Source organism: Siniperca chuatsi, linkage group LG3, assembly GCF_020085105.1.
Source record: "Siniperca chuatsi isolate FFG_IHB_CAS linkage group LG3, ASM2008510v1, whole genome shotgun sequence".
Classification (NCBI taxonomy): domain Eukaryota; kingdom Metazoa; phylum Chordata; class Actinopteri; order Centrarchiformes; family Sinipercidae; genus Siniperca; species Siniperca chuatsi.
The window spans coordinates 16,019,576-16,041,335 of NC_058044.1; the positions used below are offsets into that span (position 1 = coordinate 16,019,576).

General features: G+C 39.3%; 3 protein-coding genes across 4 annotated transcripts; 2 read left to right on the forward strand and 1 right to left on the reverse strand.

The window, feature by feature from the left end:
* The first annotated feature begins 709 nt into the window (after positions 1-709).
* Positions 710-6,525, forward strand: map9 (microtubule-associated protein 9). 2 transcript variants are annotated; one of them, XM_044191139.1, is made up of 13 exons: positions 710-1,080; positions 1,201-1,291; positions 2,467-2,994; positions 3,126-3,298; positions 3,391-3,490; positions 3,583-3,650; positions 3,749-3,810; positions 3,897-4,059; positions 4,529-4,615; positions 4,745-4,906; positions 5,003-5,148; positions 5,661-5,802; positions 6,026-6,525. In XM_044191139.1, the coding sequence occupies exons 1-13, from the start codon at positions 1,009-1,011 to the stop codon at positions 6,143-6,145; spliced, it is 1,914 nt and encodes a 637-aa protein (XP_044047074.1). In that variant the 5' UTR covers positions 710-1,008; the 3' UTR covers positions 6,146-6,525. The 2 variants fall into 2 exon arrangements, with proteins under 2 accessions (XP_044047074.1, XP_044047075.1); XM_044191140.1 differs by having other exon boundaries at positions 713-1,080; positions 5,667-5,802.
* Positions 6,526-8,179: 1,654 nt separating this feature from the next.
* ugdh (UDP-glucose 6-dehydrogenase) lies at positions 8,180-14,278 on the forward strand. The gene is made up of 12 exons (XM_044191141.1): positions 8,180-8,432; positions 9,526-9,687; positions 10,178-10,279; positions 10,411-10,611; positions 10,694-10,891; positions 11,530-11,677; positions 11,792-11,886; positions 11,981-12,111; positions 12,339-12,478; positions 13,177-13,268; positions 13,372-13,482; positions 13,627-14,278. The coding sequence occupies exons 2-12, from the start codon at positions 9,526-9,528 to the stop codon at positions 13,735-13,737; spliced, it is 1,491 nt and encodes a 496-aa protein (XP_044047076.1). The 5' UTR covers positions 8,180-8,432; the 3' UTR covers positions 13,738-14,278.
* Positions 14,279-14,335: 57 nt separating this feature from the next.
* lias (lipoic acid synthetase) lies at positions 14,336-21,236 on the reverse strand. The gene is made up of 11 exons (XM_044191142.1): positions 21,075-21,236; positions 20,631-20,803; positions 19,284-19,377; positions 18,866-18,946; positions 18,351-18,507; positions 17,530-17,587; positions 17,308-17,436; positions 16,716-16,861; positions 16,550-16,620; positions 16,319-16,430; positions 14,336-15,165 (listed from the first exon to the last, which is right to left on the reverse strand). The coding sequence occupies exons 1-11, from the start codon at positions 21,156-21,158 to the stop codon at positions 15,104-15,106; spliced, it is 1,167 nt and encodes a 388-aa protein (XP_044047077.1). The 5' UTR covers positions 21,159-21,236; the 3' UTR covers positions 14,336-15,103.
* Positions 21,237-21,760: the final 524 nt, after the last annotated feature.

Below are 21,760 nucleotides of genomic sequence, written 5' to 3' on the forward strand. Positions count from 1 at the left end.
GCTATAGTTAGTAGTTAACGTTGCAGATTAAGATTCTACATACAAAACCTATGGTGATCTTAAAAGAGATGATGCTTTATTACACATGAAACTACCACTTGCCTAGCCACAACGTTAAAATGCTGCTTACATGGTAATGCATCAGTAGTAGCAATCCAATAATGCAGTATATAATATTAAAACACATAGCTTAACACTTAGAACTAAGTAGAGGAGCTAGAAACGTGTGTATAACATACTGGTGTATTAATGTGCGACCGTGATTGTGTTTTTACTGCTCTGCTTCATCTGGAGCTTAGACAGATACCTTATGTCTTCATGTTAAATAATAAAATGTCATTGTTGCTCCAAAATTTCACCCAATGCATTTTGCCACTAGGCTTAAATTCGGGCCGACTTTGCGGCTCACAGTCGGCCCTGAGTAGGAAGTAGGCAGGCCGTTAGGAATGCAAGCAACCCCCTCCCTTCACGTCCAGCTGCTTTGTTGTGCTTATGTTGTGATTCACACCAACCTCCCCAAAACGCTTCCCTCACCTAGCTCTTGATTACTTTAATAAATTAGTTTGAATTAAGCAATACATTTTTCAGAAACTGTCAATGGTCTAATTATAAAAAGTTTGAACTTAATAGACTTATTACATGACTTAATTAAAAAGGATAACAGGCACATTTTTTTCATGACTTGTTTTGGGTAATCTTCTGAGCATGCGCAGTGGTGAAACGGCACTGTCCTCCACGTTTCCCTGGGTTACCATCAACAAGTCCGTTAGCCCGCTGTAGCTATGTCAGTGTGCCTTTATGTGTAGTTAACTATAGTACCATTTATTATGAATAGATGTATGATATGTTTGGAACCAGACAACAATCATGGGACAATCAAACTTTGCATAATGGTAATGTAGCTATAATGGTAGCATAGGACGCTTAGTGGCTAGCTACTTGTTACACACTAGCTAGCATGCTAATGTCATCGAACGCAATCAGAGGAAACTGTTTCTAGTTTTCACAATGACAAATCAGGAGTTCACGACACTGGCTTACAAGAAAAGCCCGAAAACATCGAGGAGGACAACATTTCAGGTAAAAGCATCATTGTATGCCGTCTGGATATCCTACTAAATGAGTGGATTAGTTAAACCGACAGCCCTCTGAACACAGTTATGTCTTGTGTCATGTCAACATGCAATTGTGTCGTTGTAGGATGAACTTCAGGCTGCTGTCTCTGCCAGGGCAAGCAAAACAAAACCAGACCAATTTTCCTACTCTGATGACTTCAATGAAGATGAGGATGGTAAGATGGCAGAGCATCAACATTGACTGGCATGTACATGAGGGTCTCTTTAGTGCCTTTTTTACATTGTAATTGTGGTCTATATCACCCATATCTGTGTGTATTGCTAGTTGATGATGAGGCATTTTTTATTGCCTTCTCCTTCTAAGCAGTTAAGTATCTTTCCTTTCACACCACTTTGTGTAAAAAGTGTGAAGAGATTTTAAAAAGTTACTCTCTAAAATGGCAGTTATTCCCAACCAGGGGGTACTTGTACCCCAGGGGGTTTGTCAAGTAACTCATCTTATTTGAACAAATAAAAATTATGATTTGGTAAGAGTCTGTGAGTAGAGTGCGTGAAAACTAGTTAGCAAGAGAGCAGAGAAGTTCAACTATATAGCTGAAAGTAATTTGTAAATAGTTGAAACTCCAGCTTCTGCCACTTCAAGTGGTTGTAGTACAAATGTAACCTCGACTGAACTGAAAAAAGGTACAGAGCCTAAATATAGCCAAGTCCAGGACCACTATGTCTTAAGTGAAATAACATTGTAACAATGTATCCATTTTATGTAATTAGCAGTGTTAAACAACATCAAGTTTAAAATATATTCAAATGAACACATTTGTAAAATGACACATGGTGTCAATGAAGGGGTACTTGCGCTCATCTAATAGGGCTTTGGGGGCACAGCAGACAGAAAAGGTTGGGAACCACTGCTTCTCTGCCCATGTTAATAGGCTGAAAGATTTATATAACTGCTTTGCAGAAGAAAATGACAGATGGCAGAATAACAGCAGAGCATCAATAGAATAGACCATATGGTTACTGTACTCCATCTAGCTGATTGCAGGGTTGAATAACATTTGTTCTTGTCAGTCAGACACCTTGAAATTAGATGCATTTTGAGTGTGAAAATTACAAACAGTAGTTTGACAAAAAAACTTAACTCCAGATCACTTTCTACTAGCTTTTTCCATAGTTTTCAACCACATCTGTTAGTCTTCCTCAGTGGACATAGTTTGCTCAGTTGACCAGAAACCATCCACTTAAGGAAGGGATGCTAAGGTGCAGTTGAAAGGTCCAGAAAAAGCTAGTACGTGGACCTTGAGTTCAGATTGTTTTGTCAACTTCAATAGATACAGTTTGATGGTTGGTTCTATCTTGTCATTTACTTGTCATTTTCTATATTTCACAGATTTTCTGAATGAACTCCTCAAATCAAGAAAAAAGAGGGCTGGTTCGTTTAAAGCTGGGAAAAGTAAAGCCAAAATCAACGACTTCGAGATTTCAGACGATGAAGGCAAACATGGCAGGACGAAGAGAGTTTCGTTTCTGAAAACCCAAAGAATCAGTTCTCCCTCAGAAGACACAACGGCATCAGGGTCACGTGAAAACGAGCCGCCTGACTCTTCCTTCGGTCAACACAACAATTATAACAACTCATTTTCTTCACAGCACTCAACAAATGTGGGTGAAGATGACATACGATTTAAAAACAGTGATGTGGAGTCTACCAATCCTCATATCACAAGAGAGAGCTCAACTAAATCTCTGTCAAACGAAACATCAGATGATACTCTACTGGACATGCCTTTGCCTTTACCATCTGACAACAGTGTGATGGAAACTCCAGGTCCCAAGGAGAAGAGCAACTCTGTTCTGGAAGAAAGCTCCCAGACTCCAGAGTTATCAGCAACTGACCTCAAACACGTGTCCTCAGCAGGTCTGTTTACACTGTTTCATGCACAAGACACAAAGGTGTTGCAAGTTACTTTTATAAGAACATATAAAGCAGTGCCTCTAAATATTAGTGCAGATTTTAAATTGGCATTTCCACAAACTGTTATTATTCAGATAGTGCTACCGAGAGGGAGCCCCCCAGGCCTAAACCGAGGCAAAGGACTCTTGGATTGAGCCTTCACGCTACGGAGAAGATAGCTGAAGATGCTGAATCTCAGGATCTCAGCAGGCCCCAGACCTCCTCTGCATCCATTCCCCTCTCCACTGACACATCCAGCAATATCATTGTAAGGAGCTGTAGTCAGTATAGTAAGTTGCAGAGTAAAAAGAAACATTCTCTAATTGGAGCACATGTTTGTTATGTTGTTCATCATCGCAGTGGACAGATGGAGATCACGCAGCTTCATGTAGCCTCAGCAAATCCTCTTCAAGCAAGAGTGAGCTCTTCACCAAGTCCACGGCTGATTCTGGATCCAGAGGTAATAACTGGCATGTTCAGCACCATAACCGTATTTTAGTTTATTGTATTTATAACTCATTAATGCTCTTGAAATTTCATTTATTGTTTTAGATGGCTGTATTTCTGATGACAGCAAAGAGCAGGAGAGAAAGTACTCCACATCGTTTGAAGAGTTTAATGTGAGTCATTCATTCATTGTAGTTAGTCTCATGATATGCTCTGCCTCTTATTTTGAGTACTTTTAGTCACATTAAATGTGTTTATTGTCTTCTTTTAGGAAGACTCAAGAGATCACTCAGATCAACTCTCTCATGTCCATGAAAAATCATTTGATACCAGGTAGGTAAACCGCAACAATAGATACTAACAGCTTCACGGATAGAACAGGATAGTAACTTAACTTACTGTCCTTTTATGTCAATCAGGGCATCGAGTTCTCACTCTCAGACCACACAGAGATCTCAGAGTGTGTGCTCCAAGAAAGTGGAATCAAAGTATTTGGGAACTCTCAAAGTTCTGGATCGTAAAGTCTCTCTGCAAGAGTCTCAGCCACAAGCCGCAGATTCACTCAGAGCTGCCATTTACCAGGTCAGTGTGATCATGAGCCTGTGTTGTCTTTTATAGTATCATTTAGAATGTAAACCACTCAGTGGAGGAAGGGCACCTGTAAAAGTCCACATTGCAACAGTGTTTTTCCTGTGTTCTGTGTTTTATGGTGAAGGACAATATGCAATGAGTGCAGTTCTCCTAAGCACTATCTAGAGTAGCTGCAACTTATACTCTCAAATGTTGACTCAGACACTGATATTGATATTGAGTACAGGTATATAAGATACATAGAATATACTGTATGCAAGAAGAGTGTGATTTCTGCCACCTTGATAAACGCTCCTTTTATAGTTTCTATGTTATTAGATCTCAGATGTTCTCAGATTTGATTACATTATTATCAGGTACAGAGGAATGGACTCTAAAGAGCCAATTTGGGCTTGAAACGTTGTACTTTTCCTTATGTAATCAATGTACGAATTGCCCACTAACATGTAACTCCAAACAGGAATGGCTTCAAAAGAAAAGGGAAAAGTCAAGAGAGAGCATGCAGCTAAAGAAGAAAGAGAAAATCCTGAAAGAAAAAAAGAAAAGGGTGAATAATCTTTTTTGTAAACTGGAAATACACAACAACAACAGACCACACTGTCATAGAACACTATAAAACACTAGGTTATTGTAACATATATGCATACTGCCTGCCATCTTTCAAAAAAACTAACAGGAAGAAGAAGCTAAAAAGGAAGATGCTGCTGCATCATATGAGGCTTGGAAAGAAAAGAAAGCAGAGAGTCTCAAAGCAAAAGCCAAAGAAAAGCAAGATATGATCTTGAAAGAGCAAAAAGCGATTGAAGACAAAGAAGACAAAAGGCAATCTGCTAAGCAGGTATATTGATGATTTATTGTGCATTATTCTGAAAGATATAATATGCACCTCTGTGGGAAGATGTAATGTTAATCAGTAATGTTATAAACATTACAGGTGTTTGAAAAATGGAAAAGTGAGCACGATCACCTACTCAAAGAAAAGTACAGAGAACAGAGAGAAGCTGAAAGTAGACTTAAGTTAAAAAATCAAGAAAAGGAGGAAGAAAGAAAGAGAGACAGCAAATCTGCTTTTTCTAACTGGTGAGTGTAAATCGTTGACTTTTTCATTTATTATTTATTTATTTCTATTTATTTAAAGGGTGATGAAACATGGCCTCTCTCTGTGCACTGACCTCTACTGATAGAAAGTTTCATGTCTTTCGCACTTGTAGACAGAGGAGTGTCTCTTGAACGTGAAGTGAAATACAGCCATAAGAGAGCAAACACTGGCTATAATGTCTAAACAGTAGAGCCCATACAGTCTCATTAGTGTGGCAGGAATTGCATACATTTTTGCATAACATTGTCTTACTGTACTTGATAAACATTTTATTGGGGTCTGAAAATAAGTTCAAACCTTTTCGAATAGCTGCATAAAACAGTGCCATCCCATCCCACTAAAAATCTGTTTGGGTGTGAAAATTATCAACCACTAGATGGCAGTCAAAGCTGGATGTTTATCAATGTTTCATTACCTGTATCTCTATCACAAAAATATCAACAGTGAAGTAACTCTCATCTAAAACTGTTGTTACTTTGTCTTTCTTAAAATGGTCGAGGTGTGAAAAGAAGAAAGACGTTCTCCATGAAAAAGTCACGGTGGAGCGTAAAGAAATCCAAAACAAAGCAGAGGAGGAACGATACATGAAGGAAGAGAGAGATAAAATAGCTTTAGAGATGTATGAAAACTGGCTGGTAAGTAGAATTACTTGTGCTACCAGTGATTAATGGCATCAAAGGTCTTGTTTATTTGTTTTTGAGACAAATGGTCTCACTTAGCAATCAAGTGTGAACTCTTGGGGGTGATTTCTTCCATGCTGACAGTTTTCTGAGATCTGCCACTACTCATAGAAGTGTTTATAGTGAAGGCATCTGGAAGGGTTAATATATCTTATTATTGATTTTTTTTTTCCAACAGGCACGGAAAGATCTAGAGCAGAAGAGACAAAGAGAGGAAAAACGTATACAAGCAATACTCCAAGACAGTCCACCTCCACCATGGAGCCCTCCGAATAAAACTATACCATTTCGAAAATAACATTTGAAATGTAACATACCATCCTGAAAATATCTGTGGGTTGTATGTTACATTTGAAGTTCGAAGTTTTGTACTGTATGTTAAAGTGTGTTTTAAATCTAGTTGATAACAACTGTTAAATTGTATATTTTGTCAGGTTTTATATTAGCCATCAGCTCTAGTGCAAGTTTATATTTTTATATTGTTTTTTGGAGAAATGCGGCAGTATGTTTAGAAAGTTGGAAAAATGTTGTGGTCATGTGACATGGTGACATGTCCATATCAAAGGAAAGCTAGTGTGATTACGTGCAATAATATCTGCTATTACCATGTTATACATCAGAAGAAAAACTATTGATGTAAAGGGCTAATATAATTAAACTACTAATGTTTATTGTTGATTTTCCATGTAAAGTTTATTTTATCTTTAGATTTCAAGAGGTTCCAAAACATTACACAATCTTAGAAACTAACAGTTTAACACTCAGCGCTTATTTTATGTTAAAATACTGGTCATTTTTGCAGGTCACCTTTTTTTATTCATTTTCATTGCATTTTTTTCCATCATCCGAAATATTTACTTTATAAATAACTTAAAGAATGTCTTAAGTGATGCAACAACACAATACACTAATTAAAGAAAAAAGTCATGTTCCTGTAAAAATGTGAGGATGGAGCTCCTGTTTGACTTTGATATGTATACAGCATTGGAGGAAATATTAAGATCTTTTACTTAAGTAAAAGTATTAATACCACACTTTAAAAAATATTCTGTTACAAGTCCTGCATTGAAAATGTTAATAATTTTGAGGTTTGGACTATTGGTTGAAAAAAAGTATTGTGAAGGTGTCACTTTGGGACTTTAAGCATAAGCCAGTGATTTGGGCAAGTTAGATAGGGTCCAAAGTTCCAGTCCAGCATCACTGAGATGTAAGGTGGTAGCTTTCTAAAAAGGAATTTATAGATAAACAAATTCCAATGTTTATTATGCCTCTGTGCCAGAGAAGACCAACCCACCTCATCATAAAGGAAACAATGGTGAGTACTGATCACAGTAATAAATCTGAGGGCAGAATGATAGTGGTAGTGTCCAGGGGTTTAAGAGTGGAAGAAGCAGCATCTCTATAAATTCCATCCCCAAAATCCAAAACTGCCTCGACAATTCCCTTTCTACTAATCAAAAGGAAGTTGGTTCTGTTTCTGTAAAAGAAGCCAATTCTTTGATGGAGTTTGCTGACAAGATGCATGAATTGCATGACAGCATGAATTTTGTTTTATTTGCATTAAGTACCTGTTTAAGATTAATAAGATCATCTTGTAGAACATTAAAGGAAAGTTGCAGGTTCTCAATGGCTATAGTACAGAATCAGCAATACAGTAGACAATAGTGTCATCAGCATAAAGATGGACTTGACAGCAGCTCAATGAGGAGACAATATCATTAATATAAATAGAGAAGAGGACAGGACCCAAAACTGAGCCTTGCGGAACACCTTTTGTTACTGGCAAGAACTCCTACTGGACACACTTCAAACACTGAAGTCTCTCAAACAAATAATTCTGCAACCACTCACAAGCCTTTCCATCAGAGTAAGAGCAAAGGATGATCAACTGTATCAAATGCTTTTGACAGATCTATAAAAACGACAGCACAATATTTCTTAATGTCTCAAGCGGTTATTATAGTATTTGTAACTACACTGTAACATTTTTGAATGCATGACTTTTACTTTTAACAGAGTATTTCTACACTGTTGTATTGCTACTTTTACTTTAGGTAAAATATCTGAATACTTCCTCCACCTCTGCTTTTACTTAAGTAACATTTTCAATGCAGGACCTTTACTTGTAAGTATAGTATTTTTACAGTGTGGTATTACTAAGTAAAGTATCTGAATAATTCATCCACCACTGTTGAAATGTTTATAATGACAAGTGTTTCTATCATTTTCTCTCTTTCTTCGGCATTTATGTTAATGAGGGCAGAACAGGAATAATTTGGTGCTTTTACTGTGAAGATATCACACAGGAAGTGTCTCTTCGGCTGCTTAGTGACGTGAAGAAGGTGGCGGTACCACGTCAGAAGTGCCTCAGTTTAGGTAAAGGTGGTGCAGGAAAAGTTGTGAGAGGAGCATTGAATGTGTGAGTTTGTTCGTCAAGCACTGGTTTACACCGAGTTAAAGACATCTATCGTTTGTAACCGATCACTGGCTCCGGAAGCGACGGCTGTTTCGACGAGACACATTTAAGAGAGGAGCTAACATAATCTGCGCATTCCTGAAGTTCACTGACTGTCGAGTTGCCAGAGGTAATGTATCGTTAGCTAACGGCTGCTAGCTAGCTAGCTAGCTAGCTGGTTCAACAGAGACGTCCATTCATTAGCTTCTTGTGTGTAGTTCGCTCTCTCAAGGTTTAGAAAGAAGCGTAAAACTAGCGTAATTATGGTCCTGTTAATGTGTAATCTTACCCTACAAACAGTGACACTTGCTCTGTAGCGCAGCGAACGTGAACTAGCTGAAAGGTATCTGGGATAAAAGGTCATTTTTCATCTGTTAGACGTGGCTGAGCTCTTATGAAAGGCTCTTTATTTTCTCCAGGCTGTAACGGTGCGGCTGGTACTGTAGCACTGATGAACTGGTGAACCACTGCATGTGAAGACTGAAGCAGGATGATTGAACCAAATTGTTAGAAAGAAACCAAACTTAACTTTTCTGATGGAGCTTTGATTGTCGTATCAGACCATGGAGGTCACATTTTTAAAGTTGGGACACTTTTTTTTTTTTTTTTTTTTAGCACAGTGAGATATCTGGACAGATGGACGGAAATGCAGTGTTAAGTGTAGCAACTAATGATTATTTTCATTAACAATTAATCTGCCAGTTGTTTTCACAATCAAAAATACCTAAAGCCGAAATCAAACTGTTACACAGAAGCAGCAAATCATCGTAATTGAATAGCTGGAACAAGTATATGCTGAAAAGTATTTTTGCCTGAAAAATAAATTAAACAATAATTAATAATAACTGATTATGAAAATAGTTTCCGATTATTTTTCTGCTGATTCAATTGCCCAATCGTAAATTAGTGAACATATTGCTTCAATATTCAAAATGAGAACCTAATTTTTAGATCAAAAGAAACCAAGCTAACGTTTCTGCTGCAGCCTGGCCTTTTAGAGCAAATCAGGAAGTTGTTCTGTTGAGGTTGAGACAGTTTTTAGCATAGTACAATATAAGGACTGATGTCTGGGGAAAGGTTTTAAATCCAAGGCAGGCATTTAACTATCTTCCGATATATCATTCAAATACTGATATCAGTATGACTCCTCTGTAGTAAAAAGTTAATATACTCTCTTGTGCTTCATGTTTTTACTGTACTCTATCGTCTCTATACATTTGCAGATGTTTCAGATAAAGAGGATCTGCTGCATTGGTGCTGGGTATGTAGGAGGCCCAACATGTAGTGTGATTGCCCACATGTGCCCAGAGATCACAGTGACCGTCGTGGATGTCAATGAGTCCCGCATCAAAGCCTGGAACTCGGACACTCTGCCCATATATGAGGTATCTTAACAATGTAATTATTCAAAGAAACCGAGCTAAAGGTATTATATCAGGATTTACTGTGTGATTTCTGGTAAAACTTTTAACAAGGAGTGGGTCATATTTCATCGAGAGCAATGACATGCCATGTGTTTCTCACTTTTGAGAGCCATATGTCTCGAAGGAGTTGTCGGTTTCTTTAGTTACATTTTTAATAACAGTGTTGAAACAGTAAATGTAGCTAGGCAACCGTTCCAGCCATTGTTTTTGTACAGTATTACTCCATCATGGGCTGAATGAAACATAAATTACTTCCAGACCGCTCGGTGTCACAACCTCTCTACGTCAACCACAACCGCAAGGTATTACATCATCATGACTAGTCTTAAGTGCAGTTAATGACCAGTCACTGAGAACTCGTATTACATTTCTAACTGTTTGTGCCATGTTTGTCCGACACATTCACTGACACACCCTCCTTTTCTCATTCTCCCACTTCCTTCCACTTCAGCCGGGCCTGAAAGAGGTGGTTGAATCTTGCAGAGGCACAAATTTGTTTTTCTCTACAGACATAGACTCAGCCATCAAGGAAGCAGACCTTGTCTTTATCTCTGTGAGTCCATCAGTTACCCCCCGCACACACATACTGACATACAGTCTCTGCTGTTTGACGAGCTAAAGAAATAAATCTGACATTTGTGACGCATAAATTAATTCATTAGAATGGTTGTACCTCCTCCACAGGTGAACACCCCAACCAAGACATATGGGATGGGGAAGGGTCGTGCGGCTGACCTTAAGTTCATTGAGGCGTGTGCTCGGCGGATCGTGGAGGTGTCTGACGGCTACAAGATTGTCACAGAGAAGAGCACAGTCCCAGTTCGAGCTGCTGAGAGCATTAGACGGATATTTGATGCCAACACCAAGCCCAGCCTCAACCTACAAGTGTGTATTAGTGCTGCATGAGTATGCTTAGAACCTGGTATCTGTTGTTCTGCAACTTTCTAAAATCGTGCCGCTGCTTTAGGTGTTGTCCAACCCAGAGTTCCTTGCAGAAGGGACAGCAGTACGGGACCTGAAGGAGCCAGACCGCGTCCTGATTGGTGGAGACGAAACAGCCGAAGGTCAAAGGGCAATCAGAGCGCTGTGTGCCGTGTATGAACACTGGGTCCCAAAAGAACGAATCATCACCACCAACACATGGTCGTCTGAGCTGTCCAAACTGGTGAGTGCAGGGCTGCAACTAACGATTATTTTCATTGTTTCAAATTCAATTAATTTGCTGATAATTGTCTCAATTAATCATTTTGTCAATAAAATGTCAGAAAGTAGTGAAACATGCCTTTATAATTTCTCAGACCCCAAGATCACACATTCAAATTCTTTGTTTTATACGACCAACAGTCCATAATAGAGCTGTATCAATAAATTAGTCAGGTTGGTATATCAGGCGACATTAGCTTATTGCATATGCATCGGTATCTGCGCACTGACAAGTTGATTATTACGCTGTAAAATGTCCCACTCAGTATGTATATGGTCACAATTCTTTAAAAAGACAAATCTAAGCCATCCGTTACGAGATTGTTGTTTGTGTTATGTGTTTATATATTAAAAAATCAGATTTTTTTAGACTCCCAAATGTTAAAATCCATATCTGCCTCAAAAATCCTTTATTCTCGGGCTATAACCCTTCTTATATGACAAAGAAAAGTATCAAACTCACATTTGAGAAGCTTGAACCAGATGTTTGGTATTTTTGTTTGAAGAACGACTAAAACGATCGGTTATCAGAAAAGCTGCCGATCAATTTTCTCTCGACTAATACTAATACTAAAAAAAACATGGTGTGTGCTTGTGTAGGCAGCCAATGCATTCCTGGCACAGCGGATCAGCAGCATCAACAGTATCAGTGCTCTGTGCGAGGCCACCGGGGCCGATGTGGAGGAGGTTGCCAAGGCAATCGGCATGGACCAGAGAATAGGCAGCAAGTTTCTCAAAGCCAGCATAGGTAAGAAACATGTCCAAAATATGTTTAATGTGAGCTTCTATGTACATTTTAAGTCAGTTAAACACAGATTAAGTGTTGCCTTCTATCTCTTTGCTTGTCTAACACCCTGGTCAGGTTTTGGTGGAAGCTGTTTCCAGAAGGACGTGCTGAATTTGGTGTACCTGTGCGAGGCCCTCAACCTCCCTGAGGTAGCCTCCTACTGGCAGCAGGTAAGAACTACACTAGCACCTAATTTCTCTTTTTCCGAAGGTCTCTGCTCGCTGTATTCACCTGATTCTCACTCACTGTCTGTGATTTCCTCAGGTGATAGACATGAATGAGTACCAAAGGCGGCGGTTTGCCTGCAGGATTATTGACTGCCTCTTCAACACTGTCACTGGTAAAAAGATCGCTCTGCTCGGCTTCTCCTTCAAAAAAGACACAGGTGACACAAGGTATGTTGTTAATTCTTTACATTCCCTTTGCACACCCTTGTAGACATTTGTCACCTCCCAATTTTTTGGATTTCATATATATTTCTTTCCACAACTTTCTTATGTTAATCATTAACCTGTTAGTATGATCACACTTAACTCTACACAAACGCCAGCCAACATACTGTGGTGAACTGTGGCCCTGATCAGAGATGACATTAGAGCACGTGTTTGTGTCTAAACTCCAGGGAGTCGTCCAGTATCTACATCTCTAAATATCTGATGGATGAGGGAGCCAAGCTGTTCATCTACGACCCCAAAGTTCTTAAGGAACAAATCATTCACGACCTCTCCCAGCCCAACATCTCAGAGGACAATCCAGAAAGAGGTGTGTGTGTGGGTGTATACCATGGTTCAAATGCAGCTGTGGAAAGCTTGCAAAATGTCCTTTTTTGTTTTCTTTTTTATATGTATTTTTGGGGGATTTTTTTGCCTTTATTACTTAAGATACAGCAGAGAGTTTACAGGAAATGAGGGGAGAGAGAAGGGGGATGACATACAACAAAGGCTTGACTCGAAGGTTGTGATTACATGGTCAGTGTCTTAAATCCCAAGGCTGCTTCCAGTACCACCCACAACAAATAATCGTTATAATCGTAAACTATTTTGATAATTAATAATTTAAGTCATTTTTGGGAAAAATGCCCAAAAATCACCAGTTGCAGCTTCTTAAATGGTGAATATTTGCTGGTTTTCTGAACCTTCTGACATTTTATAGACCAAACAACTGAGAAAATAACTGGCTGTTCTTCATATTGAACATTATGTTCTTTGGTTGTTATTCAGTGACTCATTGGTAAAAAATTCAGAAAATTGAAAGTTTTTCCCTAATACATTTTAACTGCCTTTGTAAAATGTCAAATCAGACACTCAGCTGAATGAAAACATTCCAAACAAACCAAAGATAAAAACATTTCAAACATTCCAGTTGTCTCGTCTCTTTTGAATGCTAAGCTGTAATGCTCACTAGCTGAGATGAGACCTTGTGACTCTTCACTGACAGACTTGTTGGTTTTTCCCTCTTAGTGTCGGAGCTGGTGACTGTGACCTCAGACCCTTATGAGGCCTGCCAGAGTGCACATGCATTGGTCATCTGCACTGAGTGGGACATGTTTAAGGTCACAATCACACTTTTTTCCCTACAATCTTGTAAATTGCTTCGTCTTGAAAAAAATAAAAAACAACCTTTTAAGTCATCATACCCATCTAATTCCACCATAGGAACTGGATTATGAGAAGATTTACAAGAAGATGCTGAAGCCAGCCTTTATATTCGATGGTCGCAGAGTGCTGGACCACCTCCACCCTCACCTCCAGAACATCGGCTTCCAGGTGAGCAGACAGGAAACGCAATACACACACTGTACACATCGTATACAAAATCAAAATGAATGTGTGGCGTTTGGAAACGAGGCAGATCATTTGAGAACGACTGCCGTTTAGCTTCTGTTATTTAGCTGCTTTTCCTGTCCGCAGATCGAGACCATCGGTAAGAAAGTGACGGCAACACGAATCCCCTACGCCCCGGCGGCTGTTTGTCCTCGCATCACTGCCAGTGAACCTCCGACCAAGAAAGCCAAAGTCTAAAACTCAATTCACCCCACACACACACTACATGCAACACATTCCTCTTTCCACCTTTTTGTTGCTGGTTAAACATTTCATTCAGATCCCCCCCCTCACTGCTGGTACGCGCCTAATGATCAGAAAGGCTGAACAGCGTGACTCGTTGCTCCCCCGCCAAAGGTCGGATGAGAGTAAGAAGTTGAGCCTTCAGTCCAAAACTGTGCGTATGTGATCCACGAATGTGTTCGAGTCTTTGGAAGAACCTTAGTGAAACCATTTCCAGATACACAGTTAAGAAACAAGTAGCATTTATCAACCAAACATTTCAGATGCAGTTATACATACACTGTCTGTTAAATTCAAATGAACACTATTAGTGTGAGTCTACTTTCTTAAAGTATTTACTATATAATCAAGTAATGTTGCTACATTGCATAATTTTATACTATTTTTTAAAAATATTTTTATAAATCATCTTACTGTATGTTAACCAGTATTTGTCCTCTGTATCAGTGACTATTTACTAAAAATGTCAATGCAATAAAATGATGTGTGTCCTTAATTTGTGCCTGTTGATTATTCCAAAAAAAAAAGTGACACAAAAATTAAAATCAGCAAATGTGGATTGATGAGTTTTAATTCTTTAAATATAAATGTACATTTTAAAGATTTGTTTTGTCAATCAGTGTGCAAAACAAACGCACATCTTTCTTGTACAGGTACATTTTATTACGTTATAAAAAGTACAGTTTGAACACAGATTGGCTCTTCGTCAGATACAGAGTAAAAGTACCTCTTACGATACTTCTGTACCTGACAAAAGGCCGATTTGGGCTTGAATTATACTGTTTCTAATGTAATAGAAATTTTAAACGGAGCGTTCAACAGTGTTACAAGTCTACGGCAACTGTAGATTTGTTTTTGTATCATACATAGTTTAAACTTGGAGCCGCTGCGAGAACCCTCAGACCAAAAGAAAACCCCCTTGCTTCATCAAATCATCAGTCCTGAAGCAGCAGACATCAAAGAGCATAAACAGAGCTTTCGGTTAAAGGTCAGTCTCTCCACCCGAAGTCCAGGGCCCCTGTGGGGAGGGAGATCATGGTGGATGCGATTTAGTACCCCCCTGAGGTGCAGAGATTGCAAATTACAGCTACTGAAGGGTTCCTGCACTTACATGAGTCTTGTTAATGTCACTTCTCTGCCCTTATTGAATGCCACCTGCCTTCCTTTTTGACTTGCACTACTCATATGTTAAAATGTGTTTCCTGTGCCAACACTAAATACATTATGCTATGGCAGGAGTAAAGCTGAGTTTGTCACTGTAAATGTGTATAGGTAGGCAGAGACGAGATTAAAGCTCTAGAAGCTGCTGGTTTGATGCTTTTCACTCTGCTATAGTGACTTCTGCTTTTCTCTTGTTCAGCAGATTCTTCAGGAAGAACTCGCCTGTAAAGAGAAATGGCATAGATTTATATTCTATATAAATATATTCTCTGACTCATATGAACTAAAAGAAATACAATTAATCTGGCTGTCAGAATTTGTCTGATGTTTTATGATCTACAGTGCATCCGGAAAGGATTCACAGCGCTTCACTTTTTCCACATTTTGTTATGTTACAGCCTTATTCCAAAATGGATTAAATTCATTATTTTCCTCAGAATTCTATAAACAATACCCCATAATGACAACGTGAAAGAAGTTTGTTTGAAATCTTTGCAAATTTATTAAAAATAAAAAATGAAAAAAAAATAAAATAAATCACATGCCTTTGCCATGACACTCAGGTGCACTGTATCTTAATTTATGCTATGGCATTACAGCATTGGCTGGATGTAAGCAGTGACCAGAACCTGTGCGACCTATGACAGACAGCTATTAGCTGGGAGCAGGCAATTTAAACTTATTCACTACCTACTCTCACTCTGTATGTCAAATTATAGCTGCTGCACCTTATTAAGAAGCTCTTAAATTCAACTGTACGCTCAGGACCGCATCACTCTAGCATATATATATTCGGCTCTTGATTCAGAGTTCCCTCAAATTACAAAAATCTAGATTTTCACCTCTAGTGGTATCATAGCCACAGAAATCATTTTAGTTTTAATTGCTGAGGTTTCTAGATTTCAAAGTTTAAAAGTAGTGAAAATACAAAATGTCCTGAAACAATGTTCCAGTTACTGAACAGGTTTGATTGGAACTACTTTCTACTGAACAAACAGTCCCTGTGTAAACTGTGTTCTGCGGATTATCAGGGTTGCCAGGACACTTTCCATTTTTGACATACAACAAAATTCTATTCACCTACATTGCATTGTGGTGGTGGCAGATGTCTCAGAGACAAATATCTCAAAACCTGAGCAAAAAAACCCAAAACCATCAGCATTTCTAGACACCACTATGGTAAGTGAGGAAAATACATTTTTTTCCAATTTGGGTGAATTGATCCTTTAAGCTGCTGTTGCACTCTTTGTACAGTGAGAGTTTCAACCGTAAGTGTGGAATAAAATGGTAGTCCTGTATATCACTGGAATAAATTGTGCTTTCCATAACTTGTGTATGTTAAAACAAGATATGCAAGATGGAGTGTGTTGCTCACCCGCTTTGTAGGAGGATCGCACCAGTGGCCCGCTGGCTGTGTAAACGAAGCCCATATCATTCCCAACTTTCTCCCAGTAGGCAAACCTCTCTGGAGTGACATATTCCTCCACCTAAACCCAAACACACATTGTCACAGTGTGCATTCAATCACCCAATGTGCATTTTTCTCTTGCAGCACTGTTGCCCTAGTAAATACAAGGAAATACTCCATAAAGTGTAATGTTCTTACCTTTAGGTGGCGTTTAGTGGGTTGCATGTACTGACCCAGTGTTAGACAGTCCACGCCTGCCTCTCGCAGCTCTGCAACATCACCACAACAGTGTGGTCAGGAAATTAGTCGTCCTTAACATCAAACGACAAAAGTGTGTCTATGTGTGACTGGAGTGTGTACACACCAGTCAATGTGTTGAGTATCTGTTGGTCAGTCTCCCCGAGTCCCAGCATGAGGGAAGTCTTGGTGAGCACAGTGGGTTTGACTTTTTTAGCATGCTTCAGGACGCTCAGAGACTGATCAAAGTTTGCTCTGGGGTCACGCACGTGCCTGGGAACAGATGGGACAGGTGGACATCCTGAGCAATTTAAATAAATAATCAGTTAAAAGGGTAAAGATATACCCCTATACTGAAAACATATACCCAGATTACCAAGAACAATTAATTCCCTGTCTTTCCACTTCTGCAGTTCATCTAGTATTTACACTAACAGCAGGGAAATGGCTCTCAAGTTCCATCTGCTGGTCAGTGTGTGTATTACTGTGTTCCTGCCTATGACTGACTTAATGTATGCCATTTTTACTGATCCCTCTGCAAGAGATGTTCCCTGTTATTCTTTGGCTTGTTGGCTGATTCGAGGCCACTAAAATCAGACTTGAGAAGACGGAGATTAGATGCTTAGCCTCTAACTTTGAGCATTTGTCATTTTATAGAAACTCCAACATATAAAGAACTGGTAAAATACAGAGGCAGAATGTTAAGTGTCAGTCAGTACCTTTGCAGTTCTCGCACTGTCTCCACATTGTGGGCGTACACGTCCAACCCTGACAGGGCGATCTTCTCTACTGCTGCCAGGTCACCACGAAAATCAGGGGTCAGACATTCAATCAGCATCTGAGGGTCCCTAGATGAGGATGACAAAAGTGCTTATCGGTTCATTTTGAGCAGATATTAAGATACAAACACCTGATACATGAAAAGAGATGGGAGATTGTACCTTTCCTTCAGGTTGGAGACAGTCTTAGCAAAGTGCTCTGCCCCTCCATCAGCAATATCTGTAAACCAAAAAATAAATAAAAAGGAAGAAAGTGCCATTAGAACAGGCCACCACTGCTGACATAACTGTTAACTCATATTTTGAAAAGTTGGCTGGTTATTTTGATTTTGATTTGTAGACATTTATATTTTTTGTAAACCTTTTTAAATCTATTCAGGGGAAATGTTGTATTCTGTAAAAACTAATTTGGAAAATGTGATTGTAATGTTGTTTTGAACACCTTGTATTTTTTGTTGATTTCTAAGTCACGCGACTAACTGACAGACTCTATTAAAAGAAACCAGAACCAACCTCAGATTCCTTCCTGATGAAGACAGTGGTAGCAAAAAACATTTGGGGAACAAAGCATGGTATGTTGGAAAAGAGTTGTGCTACGTGTTTAATTTTGATGGACTTTTACAGAAGCTTACATTGTCTGTCCCTCGCTGTGTGTGTGTTCTTAAAGCAAGAAAATATTTACTCACTGTCACTTTACATCAGTCAAGACCTGTAATGCAGGAAGGGCCTGCCATCTGTCAGCTAATTCAGACAAGTCGTTGACGCGAATGAGTGCAGTGAGGAGTAATTCATTAAGGATACAGCTAATACAGGTGTACTGAGTTATCTGATTACTTTGCTAAGTGAAATCCAGAATACATAATAATCTTACATCAGTTTATCTTCCAGTTTTGAGAGAGGTTCCTTTTTTCCTTGTAAAAATTAAAGTTTCATTGCTAGCAATGGCGTCATTAGGTAGACAGATTGAGTTAGGAAGCCATTACCATCTCTGTCGACTGAGGTGAGAACCACGTAGTCCAGCCCCCAGGCAGCGATGGCCTTGGCTGTATTGTAGGGCTCGTCTGGGTCCAGAGGTGGGGGCCGACGGGCCGTCTTTACAGAGCAGAACCTGCACCCACGGGTACACGTGTCCCCCATCAGCTACATACAAAAAAACAGAGAAAGAGAGAAAACCCTTAGCTATATGTATGTTGTAGGACTGGAACAAATAATCCACACAGATATGTTTCAGAAGACGTTCAGGCCCCAGGTATTGTTTTATTAAATGTACGGATTATGGATTGTACATCTATATAAAATACTACATAAAGCAATAAATAAATATATTTGATTTATTTCTACCTTTTTGGAAAATATTAGCTTGTGCAGACAAGAACACGTGTACAAGACGTACAGAGATGATATCAAAGTGCCTTTTTAATCAAGAATCCATGTGCTTTTCTCTAACGGTCGGTGAACTCATATGCACCACAGAGTCACAGTGCACCAGGAGACTTACCATGATGGTGGCTGTGGCTGTGGCGTACTCTCCTCCTCCCCAGCACTCCCCAATGTTAGGACACCTGGCCTCCTCACACACCTGAGAAAAAAAACAGACAGAGTCAAATGCACAAGAACTGACACAGGATTACTGGACTTGTCTTCAGTGTCAGAAGTATTTATCAGACCTTTTATATCTGGATACATCCTAATATAAAATCCATTTAAGTTTGCAATTTGATAAATATGTTAGGGAAAATATCTAATATCGTGCCCTATGAATCAGGGAATTGTCCTCCTGGAAGAGACCACTCCCATCAGGAAAGAAATGTTTCCTTATAGAATAAGAGTGACCTCTCAGAAGCATCTGCATTTGTTGCATCCCTCCACTCACTTCTGCAGGCTATTCCTTTAACTCACCCGTCTGAACAACTTACCGTGTGCAGGTTGAGGTCTCTCAGTGTGTTCTTCAGCTTGTTGTAGTTTTTTCCAATGGGGATCTCCGTCTTCAGCCATGGAGGAAGCCGCAGCCTGTCCCAAAAACAACAGCAGAGCCTGAGTGGCTGACAATGACAAGAGTGGTCTTGTCTGCATGTCAGTGTGGATAAAATCTTCCATCACGGTCATACAGTAACTTTGTGAAAATTCAACTGAAAAAACATGTATAGATAAAATAACCAGATGGGAATGTTTTAAAAAATCTTGTATATACATATTGCCATTAAAGCAGCGCTAATGAATAATTTGCAACCCTGCACAAAATGGACTAATACAACCAGAGATATTAAAAGGGATAGCTTACTTAGCGTGAACAATATTGCAAATGATCCGATGGTCGACAACTGTCATCTTACTCTCGTGAATTATTATCATATTGCGGTTTGCTTTGCCTTTTTTATAGAGCAGTAAAACTTAAAAGGTGAGGAAACAAGCATGGAAAATTGCTGCTCAGTCAGCCCGGTATCTATCTCATGAAAACAATTACAATCTCTTAGAGCTGCACATCACTTTAACAGATTCTTTCCATGACTTACATTAGACTGCATCACCTTGATACACCCCACATCCACTCATGTAAATGGACTTCATTCAAAAGTCCATTTAAAAATGTATGTTTTTATATTTAAAAAGTGTAATGCTTAATTATACTTAACTATAAACCTGGTATAAATAATGCAGTACAAACAATGTACATACACGCATATATCAATATGTATTATAAATACATATATTCTTCACTGTTTGCTATTTCTGCTACAGTCGTGTATGCTGTTTGTGTTTCTATACTAGTCTCTTACACTGACAAGTTTTTGTGGTCTAACCAGTGACAACACAACCACTTCCTGGTACATGTAGTGTACTTAAATAAGTAAAGTCCATGCTACAGTAGGAATTTCATGTAAACGTAAGGTGTCCTGCAGTGTTTCAAAGCAGAGGTGGGCCAGCTGGCCTGAAACTGCCACCTGCATTAACATCATACAAATTTAGTACACTTAAGTAATAAATTACTAATTAAGTTAAACTTTATCCAACAGGGAAAGTGCTATTTCACACAGCAAATGTCAGACAAGATGTATGAGGATCTGGGTAGCATGCCACCTCTAATAATTTCCTTTAAAACGTATGACAGCGAGGACACTTGGGCCTCACGTTGATTCACCTCAACAGAGTCTGGAAGATAAGGTTTAGTCTGGTCTGGTCTTTGAACCCTTATGATAACACTCAAAGACAAAACAAGGACCTGTTAGATCAATGCAATGTCTGCAATATCTCAGCTGTCTTACCTCTCTCCCTTCTCTCTCTTCAGGTTGCCTCTGTACTCTGCCCACTTGCTTTTCTCCGACAGTTCCCCAGAAATGAAGTCTTGTAGATCAGGCCCGTCATCACCCAGAAGCTCCTTTCTGTCAGCCCGGTCTGGGGGGGATTTCGTCACAGTTGTCAGACTGCTGGTGTAAACCTGCAGAGGAAGGACTGAGGGTTAGTTCAGGTGTCACTGCTTCAGTCTTTTCGTACAATCACACACTGTCGTGATGTTTACGATGTGTGTACCATGCCACTTATTTGGGAAGTTATAAAAAGCCTTACTGTCACTACAGCTGAGTTACAAAACATACATCACTGCAAGTTGTACTTCAAGGCCCGTGACCAGGCTTACAACCGATGGTAGTCGTTAATGGATTACCCACACCGTCAGTGTTTCTATTCGAGCTGTGAGTGAAAATACTCACATGTGGGATGCATCTGGGACTGAGCCAAAGATGGTTTGTGGAGAAACGGCCAGCTACACAACAACTTTGTTTGAGCAGCGCCATGACTTTAGCTAGCACGGGGCTGTCATTGGCAACTAACGTCGACTAGCGGCTGCTTTGGTCTGGTGCTGCATTCACGCTCTGTCGGCAGAATGGGAAGATAGGTAACCCTCCTGTTTTTCCCATTTGGGGCGTTCATGGACTATTCCAACACCAGTTAGATTTTTGGGAAGTATTAGATATTGTATTTATTTTTTTAATTCAACCTTTATTTAACAATGCGAGCCCAAATGAGATTGAAACCCAGGCAAGACGGCAGCATAAAACGTTGCAGACAAAACAATACAAAATTAAGCAACAGATTAAACTAAAATACGGATAACAACACTGAAAATATTCAACTATGCTAACAAAAGAAACAAATCGCAAATGAGTACTAATAGTGTAAACTGATACCAGTACAATTTAGAAGGCTGGTGTGAACGGTTACTTGCGGTTTTTCCAATGTGACATAAAGGCGGCGGAGCTAACAGGGAGGGAATGTTGCTAATAGCTAGACAGTAAAACAACTTTTGTCGGTTTGTATTTGCTCCCAATTTTACAGCTAAAATGTTTTTCTAATTGCTACACTTCTTTTACAACGACAACAGACATATACTACGAAA